This window comes from Aedes albopictus, chromosome 2, assembly GCF_035046485.1.
Source record: "Aedes albopictus strain Foshan chromosome 2, AalbF5, whole genome shotgun sequence".
Classification (NCBI taxonomy): Eukaryota; Metazoa; Arthropoda; class Insecta; order Diptera; family Culicidae; genus Aedes; species Aedes albopictus.
The window spans coordinates 246,930,309-246,940,297 of NC_085137.1; the positions used below are offsets into that span (position 1 = coordinate 246,930,309).

A 9,989-nucleotide genomic window follows, 5' to 3' on the forward strand; every position below is an offset into this window, starting at 1 on the left:
GGCCGGACTTGGAGTCGATATCTCGGATGAACACCTCGATCCGTGTCAATCGTCCTAGAATCACTCCACGCAGTCGCTTGAGCTCTGCCGCCATGCCGAAAATTATGATGATCCGTCGTTCAAACTGAATGGGCTGTACAAATACTGATGTGCCGCCGGCCGGTGACGCCGTTGAATTCCTCAGCTGCTTGTGTCTGAATGGAACAACTGACGTCTGACACGCTTTGAATGCACTGACTTACACAATAGCTGCGCTGCTATCGAAATACTCGACGGACGATTAAGCAGTCGACTGATCAAGACCAACAGTACCGCTGACTGGGACGGACACTGCTACGGTGGTCTCGCGACTATCACTTGCCGGCACACTAAACACGACCCGCGTCGCGACTACTTACTACGACCGTACACGATTACGCGGCACAAAACTTGCCTGTAGCCTTCAGATTTGCTGGATCTTCAGGATCCGGCTCGAAGGACCAAATGTTCAGAAAACTACTTTCTAAAACGGGACGAAGGCCAAAAACACACTAGGCAAGTTGGTTTGTACTATTCTTTATTACACTTCACTTTTAACTTTGTTACACTACACGACTTTACACGCGCGACGGTTGAAAATAAACTGGAGTAACACTGCGCACTATGCGCATATTTATAGCGCACTGCGCGTTCTAGAAAAGTCGCGCGCAGCGCATTCCAGAATGGTCGCGAACTCGCAGTACCGTTCTGGAGCGATAATGATGATGACGGCAATGATGATCGACCGGGCCACTCACTCCTTCGCAGTGCACTCACTGGAAGGCACTCGCTGTCATGTTGCCGCTCACTGTTGACATCATCGTCGTCACCGCCGCCGCTGCGTATGTTGACGTTGAAGTTGTTGTCCGTGCTCGGGGAGCTGCAGTGAGTTGTCCATCGGTCTTCACCCTTATTCGGCGCGGCGTGTGAGGTGATGCGACAATTCTCACCTCGTCGTCGCATGACTCTTGTCACCCGATTCCGGTTGTCGACGCGAGTGAGGTGAGAGGTTCACTTTTGCTGCAACTGAGAGAATGAACGTAAACAAACATCTTGTTCATCTGAAGAACTGTCAGACTGGCGTGTTACAAGGTGTTACGTGAAAGCTTTCGGATTATGGCGTATCTGAAGAATGTTATTTTTAATGCTTTTTTAATATTGTCAGATTTCACCATTTTTCGAATAAAATATGTAAGAAATTAACCTGTATATACACGTTTTTTTATTCTCAATAAAAAAAAGTATTTTATATGGATTTTTGGCGGATTTTATTCGCATTTCTGAAAACACCAATTGATCGAGCATTTGGCCCTTATCGCAGTTGCCACCTGTAAATTCGTACTTCCAAACATCAAACAGGCGGATTTGTTTTGGGGAAATATTTTTTTGCTAATATCTTAAAACTAATTAGTTAGTTTTGTGGTGTATTTTGTGCAATGAGTTGCTTCGAATTCTGGTTCAGTGATGACGAGATCGAGGAAGAAGAGGAACATTTAGATTTTGTTCGTCTCGAACGTCGAAGATTGCGGGATATGAGTAACCCGTTGGAGATACCGGAAGATTCGTAAGTATTTTTATGGTAACAAATTTGTTCCATACATTAACATGGGAAGCTTTTCCACTTTCAGATTCATATCATACTTTCGAGTAACAAAGGATTTGTTCAGATATTTGATGGACAACGTGGGAAACAAATTAGGAGGATCTGTAAAATCCTCATCCGTTCCACCGATGCTCAGATTAACAGCAGCGTTGAGGTTCTTTGCGGAAGGAAGTTACCAAAAGGGAGTTGGTAACGACTTGTTCGCAGGGATGGCTCAGCCAACGCTTTCGAAAGCATTGTCATCTGTTATTGAAGCTTTTGAGGTCGAAATTTGTCCGGTGGCAATACAGTTCCCCACATCAGAAGCAGAGAAAGATGAAATTAAACGCAGTTTCTATGAAAAAACCGGTTTCCCTGGTGTAATCGGGTGCGTCGATGGCACACATGTCAAGATCTTCAAACCCATTAGTCACATCCAACACCTGTATTACAACAGGAAAGGGTTCCATAGCTTGAACGTCATGCTGGTAAGTGTTAAATGCATGAATTATACCTAGAAAATGTGTTAATATATCTGCTTATATGTTTTTAGGTTTGTGATCATCGGCAGTTTATTCGATATGTCGATGCCAACAGCCCTGGTGCCAATCACGATTCATTCATATGGAACAACAACGAATTAGATGCTGTTTTGAATCAAAATTGTCGAAATGGAGAAACCAACACATGGCTTTTAGGTGAGTTACAAAGGTTTAGCAAAGTGTGAATATGGATGCAAATATAACAGGTTCCTTAGACACATCTCATTTAGCCGGTTCCTGTACAACGATTGAACCGTACGATTTACAGCACTAAGAAGAAATAAGGAAACAAATTCATGGACGTATCCTTATAGGTTCTGAGACCATTTAATCAGACAAGACCTATTTTGGGCACTTTCCACTATAATTCAGCCAAATCCACACCAACTGACGTGCATTTTTGTACACAACTAGATGTACTGCCGTGAATCGCATATTTGTCCCATTTGCATAGGAAATCCAGCAAAGATGGGACTGATATGCGATTCACGGCAGTGTATATGTTATGAAATTGACTTAGGATTTTCCATATCCACACATGTCTATGCTATATCATTAATCAATAGCATTTACTATTCTTATCAAGATTCTTATCAATTGCAGGTGATGCAGGATATCCTCTAAAACCGTATTTAATTACACCATTTCGGTCATCTGCAAATCTACCGAACTCCTCGAGGCAAACAAAGTTCAATGAAATTCATTCAAAAACCAGAAATATAATCGAGAGGACTATCGGAGTAATGAAGAATGTGTTCCGATGCATATTGGCAGCACGTCAATTACACTATAAACCTGAAAAAGCAGCAAGAATTGTAAATGTGTGCTGTGCGTTGCATAATTTGAGGAAAAGGTTCAATGTACCCGAAGACAACATACAATGGGAAGAGCCGGACGACAATGAAGTATTGGATCCTCCATATGAAGGCGAACCAGATGCATCAGCAAATGAAATAAGAGAAGAAATAATGTATTCTATCACGTAAATTTACAATTAACTTGTATGTATTTATAATAAGTGAAAATAAATCTTAAATACATATATGGATACATTGATTTTTTTTATGTTTTTATTAGTGTGTATTTTAACTAAAAGCTAATTCTACACTACTTCCACAGAGAACAGACGTCTCTTCGCTTTCTGCCTTGTGTAAAACTTTGTAACGGTCATATCAGAGTATGTGGCTATGCTCCCGTTGCGCGGCGCTAGCATCCCATCACTTACATTGTTGTGTTGTCAAATTTGTTTCCAGTGCTCGCTCGTGTCGCTTTGCGGGCTAGTGTATTTTAACGATGAACACTGCCATCGTGGGGTCAAATCGACTTTATATGTGGGGCAGTCTCCGTTGGTGGCGTTGAGGTACACTTAAATCCTTTACACACGATTTCGACGTATTTTTGTTCGAGCTTAAACGTCTGTTCTCTGTGCTACTTTCTTGTTAATTGTGATATTCACTTAATATGTATACGAAAATTTTCAACGGTCTGTCAAACCAACTAAGGGTGAATAAGAATTATGTGGTGCGGGGGCATTTGGGAAGAGGGTCCTGTAACTAAGAATTGCTTCAAAATTTTGTCCAGGGATTTTTCGAGAATTCCTTCAGAGGTTCTTTTTTATTCTTGATTTTCTCCAGCGATTTTTTTGGGGATTTCTCCACGGATACCCTCAGAAAGTCCTCCAGGGATCCCATCAGGAATATTTCTAGTGATACCTTCGCGAATTCCTCAAAGGATTCCTTCAGCGTTCTTGTTAGAGATTTCTTGGAAAATTTCGGTATAGTATAGGAGAACGAGATTCCGAGAAACATCCCAATAATTTTTTCTTAAGCTCCTCTAAGGATTTCGTCGAGAATTCCTCCAAATAAATAAATTTTCTATATGAATTCTAGCAGATCTTATCAAAGAATAATCAGAGAAACTCTAGCGGGAATAGGGTCTCTGCTAATAGCACGCATGTCCTATAAAGCATTATGTGACTCTTATAAGACTAAATTTGGTCATATAGTTGTATCGATTCATAAACACATGTGTGCTACTAGGAAGAAATTCTTGCGGAATTCTCAGAGGAATTCTAGCAGAATTTCTAGAGGAATTCTAGAAAAATTCCCAGTGGTAATCTAGCAGAATTCTAGCTCAGAGGCATTCTGGGGAAATTCTAACGGAATTCCCAGTGAAATTATAGCGAAATGCCTGGAAAAAAAATTCTTGCAGAATTACCAGGGGAATTCTAGCAGAATTCCGAGGGGAATTCTAGTGGAATTCCCAGTGGAATTCTAGCGAAACTCTAACGGAATCATCAGAGAAATTCAAGTGGAATTGCCAGAGGAATTCTAGCGAATTTCTCAGAGGAATTTTAGCGGGATTCCCAGAAGGATTATAGTGGAATTCCCAGAACAATTCTAGTCGAATTCCAAGAAGAATTCTAACGAAACTCTCAGATGAATTCTAGCAGAATTCTCAGAGGAATTCTAGCGAAATTTCTAGAGCATTTCTTGCATAAAAGTGCTCAGGAGTTTCTCCGGGAATTCCTCCAGGAGTTCCTCTAGGATTCCTGGAATTCCTCAAGTTGTTCCTCCAGGATTCCTGAAATTCACGGAAATTCTTGCAGGAGTTCCTCCGGGAATTTTTTAAAGAGTTCCTGAAATTCCTCCAGAAGTTTCTTATGAGTTTCTCCGCAAATTCCTACAGGAGTTTCTCTGGGAATTCCTACAGGAGTTCCTAAGAGGATTCTTCCTGACATTCTTCCAGGAGTTCCACCGGGAATAAGGAGTTCCTTCGGGAATTCTTTCAGGAATTCCTCCGAGAATTCCTTCGGGAATTCCTCCAAAATTTCTCCAAAACTTCTCCGGGAATTCCCAAAGAAAATTCCGTCAGGAGTTCTTCCGGGAACTATTCCAAGAATTTCTCCGAGAATTCTGTCAGGAATTTCATTAAATATTCTTCCAGTAGTTCCACCGGAAATTCTTTCAGGAGTTTCTCCGTGATTCAGTAATTTCTCCAAAAATTCCTGTAGAAAAAAATCCTGAGGAACTCCTGGAAGAGTTGCCGAAAAAACTCCTGGAAGAATTCTTTGAGGAGCTCCTGGAAGAATTTCCGGAGATATTCCTGGTAGAATCCTCGGACAAACTCCTGCAATAATTCCTAGAGAAACTCCTGGAAGAATTCTTGGAGGAATTCTTAGAAGAAATCTCGCAGGAACTTATGGATTATCCCTGCAGGAACTTCTGTAAAAGTTCCCGAAGAAACTTCTGCGGTATTCTTTGAAGTAACTCCTGGAAGGATTCCTAGAGGCATTATTGGAAGAACTCTTGGATTAATTTCCGGAAGAACTCATGAAGAAACCCCCTCCTGAAGGTGCTCCTTAAAGAATTCTCATAGAAACTCCCGCAAGAATCTCCTCAGGAATTCCTAAAAAAAACTCCCGGAGGAAGACCTGCAAGAGTTCTTAGAGGAACTCCTGGAAGATTTCTTGGAGGAACTCCTGGAAGAATTATTGGAGGAAGGCCTGAAAGAAATCCCGGAGATATTCCTGCAACAATTCCCGAGAAAACTCCTCAGAAATCACCAAAGGAAATCCTGGAAAAATTACCGGAGCGACTCTTGGAGGAATTACTGGAGGAACTCCTGCAGAATTCCTGGAGGTAATCCTTCAGAAACCTCCGGGAGATCTCCTGGAGAAACCCCTGAAATCATTCCCGGAAAAAACTCTTGGAAGAACTCCCGGTGGAACTCCTGCAAGAATTCCAATGGTCATTCCGGGAAAAGGAAGAAATTCCTGGAAGAAAGAGAAACTTCCCGGGGGAATTCCAGAAAAAAAAATTCTTAGAGGAACATCTGCAGGGAACTTTATGAAAATTTCCGAAGGAACTCCTGTAGGAATTCTTGGAGTAACTACTGGAAGAATTCTTGGAGATATTCTTGGAAGAATTCTCGGGGAAACTTCTGCAGTGTTAATTCCCGGAGGAATTCCTGAAGGAACTCCTAGAACAATTCCCGGAGGAGTTCCCGTAGCAACTCCCGCAAGAATTCCCGGAGGAACTTCTGGAGAAATTCCTGGAAAAACTTCCTGGAGGAATGTTCGGAAAATTTATGAATTTTCCCGGAAGAATTCCTAGAGGAATTCCCCGACAAACTCCTGCAGGAATTTCCGGAGGAACTCCTGCAGTAATTTCCAGGAATCCTGGAGAAATCCTCCAGGATACCTGGAGAATTCTTGTAGGAACTCCTGGATGAATTCCCGGAGAAACTTTTTTAGGAACTCCCGGAGAAACTCCTGGTGGAATTTCCGGAGAAACTCTTGCATTACCGAAGAACTCCTTGAAAATTCCTGGACAAACTCACAGTAATAACAGTGTTAAAAAAAGGATTCTGGAGGTTTTTTTAATTCCCGAAGAAATCCATAAAAGAGTCCCTGTTGGAATTCATAAAAAAGAGGGAGAAAATAAAAGAAAAATGCCTGAAGAAATTTAGGGAGCAATTCTTAAACAAACATCAAAAAGCTATTCTCGTAGGAATTTTCGAGAAATCCGTAAAAAACTTTCGAATAAATCCCTGGATGAATTTCCAATGGAGCTCAAAGTGTCTTTAAAGTATGTTTCGACGAATATCTGAACTAATTCATGATAGAATATGTGGAAGAATTCCCTACAGAATCCTGGGAGTTCAAGAAAGAGTTGGAAATTTCCCCAAAATTCTATGTATTCTTAATAAGCAAGACAGCAATTTTACAACCGTCTCTTCTGTCGGTGAAAGAACCTTCAATGAGTTTGGTCCACCACCAAACTTTTCGTTTGTTGTGGGCCAGCTTGTTTTTTTTTACCTTTAATTTGAAGTCAGTCCAAACCTTGAAATAAAGAATCAGTTTATTATATTTAAATAAATTATCATTTTTTTTTTTGAATTTGCCTTCTGCCAATCTTTGACTGAGCGAGTCGGAGGTCCCAGGCTATTGAGTTCGACGGACTCAATAATTTGCCAAGAGTACTAAGAGAACCCAAATCGATTGAGAAACGGCTGAGATTTTTTTTACGATACATTTTGTCAAAAATCTCTCAAAAAGTTACTCCCAAGTACATTTGGATCTCGGTAACCAAATGTCCAATCGAAAAAAAAAATCATGGACGTTCTACTAGAATATTGTAGCTTTGCTTTCCATCGGTTGATAGACGACAAAAAATATTAACATACATTTTCAAAAATCTCTTGAAAAGTTACAAAAAATACAACTTATTACTCCCAAGAACTTCTTCTTCTTTTTCTTCTTTATGGCTTGACGTTCGCGTTGGAACTAGGCCTGCCTCTCTTCAACTTAGTGTTCTTAAAGCACTTCCACAGTTTATAATTAAAGGGCTTTCTTTGCCTGCCATTGCATGAATTTGTACATTGTGTTGCAAGTACTCTATGTCAAAAATCTCTCAAAAACTTAAATTGTATAGTACTTGTAGGAACTCTTCGAAAGATATCTGTCGGCGTCGGTGGTGTAGTGGTAAGCGTGGTTGCCTCTCACCCCAGTCGGTCGGGGTTCAATTCCCGTCGACGCCGATGGGATTTTCTGAGACATAAAATCCGTAATCACGCCTTCCATCGGATAGGAAGTAAAGTAGTAGGTCCCGGCCCATGTGTTGATGGGTTCGATATGTAGGGTCCTCAGGTGTGGAGGCTGTCTCCCTGGGGGCGTCGAAATTTAAGGCTTAGCTCCTAGACCCAGCCGACGTAAAACACAACTGGCTCCGAACGGTGATAGTTGGCCAGAAAAAAGAAAAGAATATCTCGGTAACCAAATGTCCAATCGAAATAAAACTCAATAGCGCTCTACTAGGATGTAGCTTTCATTTTGTACTAAGACAACCCAAATCGGTTGACAGACGACTTGACTTTTTTTTTACTCGGATCGAATGTCGGTTCTCCAAGTGGTTTTTACACCCTTCTTAGGGGCGTAAGAAAAGCAAAAGGATTAACAAAACCAGGAGAGTTCCACGGAGCGGTTCAGGAATGTAAATTGGAGGAATTATATGAAGGATCTCTGGTGGAGCTGGAGAAGTCCTTCTAAAATTTTCCGTAATCGATTCTAAAAGGGTTTTTTTTATCTAAGATTGTTTTTCTGATATAAGTATTACCTTCGTTCTTGCTATATTTTCATCTTTTTCTCAAGATCTCCATCTCTGTGCGTTTTTTTCGTGTAGTATTAAATAATTTTGCCAACAGTATTATTCCTTATATTTCATAAAATTGTGTATTTTTGAAAGAAAAACATAACAAATGCGAGTTCCTTACTTCTTTCGATACTGACGCTCTAGGATGTCAAGTTTCTTCTTCTTATACTGCAGCAGTTCTATTTTGTACTCCAGGTCAGCTTTCCTGTCCTTTTCCTTCTGCAACAAGTATTCCTTCCGATTTTTTACCTCTTCCTCCCGAAGCTTACACATTTTACGTGCGTATCGCGCACAGTCTCCAGTATGCTCGACAATCTTCTGCATGCATTTTGTTTGCTCCATCAATAGCTCGTGTCGAACATCCCGAGTATTTGACTGCTTTCGTTTGCGTCTCGCAGGACTGTGGCTATTCTCAATACCTTCATCTCGGATTCCACGGTCGCACTCGACCTGATCCGCTTCATCTGCCGAAATTGCCTGTTGCCGCATGGTACTTGATAGTAGCGGGGATCCGGGCGGTGAAGGATGCAAACTTGGTTGGCTGACAAGCGGAGAAGCCGATGGCGGTGGACGACGAGGTAGACCAAATGCTGATCCTGTAGTATTACTTAAGTAAATTTATTGTTCTAAATAAAGGAAAAAAAAGCTTACCGGAATGGTTTACCGTTTTGTCCAGAGAAAGCATTTCCACAACTGCCTCCTCGCATGGCGACAGCACTTTCATATTGTTGGGTCCACCCCCAGTCGCATTGACCTCCCGTTTGTTGTGGGCCAGTTTATGTTTGACTTTCAGCTTGTAGTCGGTCCAAACCTTTAAATAAGAAATAATCAACTTAAATCACACATACCTTCAGAGACTTTATAACACAAACCTTTTGCCAATCCTTCACCGTTCGGATCGGGGGACCCAGGCTGTTTAATCCGGCAGCTAACTCCTTCCAAACTGAAACGAAAGCATCTTGGCTTACTCCAGATGCTTCACTGAATTTTAGGCCCTTTGCCACCGTCGGATGCGCTTCCATCCTGCTTACCAGATGCTCAAACTGTTTGCGATTGGTCACGCGTACACTAAAATACACGATTTTCATGAAAAATAATCTTACTCAGGCATTAAAGAAATAAAACACTTACCGTTTCACCTCCATTTTTGCGTTGTTTGAACGCTCTCGACTCCTTCTGAGGTAGCGACAATTCTCACGCGAAAACGTCACCCGTGCGCGACATTTGTCGATACAAGTCGACTGTCGGAATGCGGTGAGAGTTCATTGGTGTTCATTCACATCGACTCTTGTCACCGCTTTCGCCTACGGGAATCGCGTGACACATACGACTCGACTTTTGTCACGTCACACGCCGAGCAGAATAAACGTGCTTGTGTCGCATGTTTTGTTTGGCTCTGCGCTGCAGTCGAAAACTTCTGTCTTTTTTTGAACAGCTATCCTTGAGGGTGCGATGTGCACTAGCCCCTCTCTGAAGCAATGCAAGTAGTGGCTTTTACTTCTGTTGTAGAAGATGGCCTTAACTCCATACTATCTGTATCTTCCTGTTCTTGTGTCTGTTGCAGCGGGGCAGCCCGGACGTCCACCACGAATAGATGAGCCGTAGTCCACATGAATTTAACATGTTTGGGAAATTGACACTTTGGGCACTCTGACAGATCTCTGACATTTGCGAATTAGTCATTATCATAAGTTA

At 41.6% G+C, this 9,989-nt stretch overlaps 2 protein-coding genes across 3 annotated transcripts; one reads left to right on the forward strand and one right to left on the reverse strand.

Annotated features, from left to right (window-relative positions):
- Positions 1-929: 929 nt before the first annotated feature.
- LOC115258941 (putative nuclease HARBI1) lies at positions 930-8,262 on the forward strand. The gene is made up of 4 exons (XM_062851453.1): positions 930-1,582; positions 1,647-2,088; positions 2,154-2,298; positions 2,746-8,262. Exons 1-4 carry the CDS (start codon positions 1,455-1,457, stop codon positions 3,126-3,128), a joined length of 1,098 nt encoding a protein of 365 aa, XP_062707437.1. The 5' UTR covers positions 930-1,454; the 3' UTR covers positions 3,129-8,262.
- A 69-nt stretch (positions 8,263-8,331) lies between these two features.
- Positions 8,332-9,650, reverse strand: LOC109422909 (uncharacterized). Of its 2 annotated transcripts, XM_029857430.2 has the most exons (4): positions 9,426-9,650; positions 9,167-9,362; positions 8,946-9,105; positions 8,332-8,890 (listed from the first exon to the last, which is right to left on the reverse strand). In XM_029857430.2, exons 1-4 carry the CDS (start codon positions 9,437-9,439, stop codon positions 8,412-8,414), a joined length of 849 nt encoding a protein of 282 aa, XP_029713290.2. In that variant the 5' UTR covers positions 9,440-9,650; the 3' UTR covers positions 8,332-8,411. The 2 variants fall into 2 exon arrangements, with proteins under 2 accessions (XP_029713290.2, XP_029713289.2); XM_029857429.2 differs by having other exon boundaries at positions 9,167-9,650.
- Between the last annotated feature and the right edge of the window lie 339 nt (positions 9,651-9,989).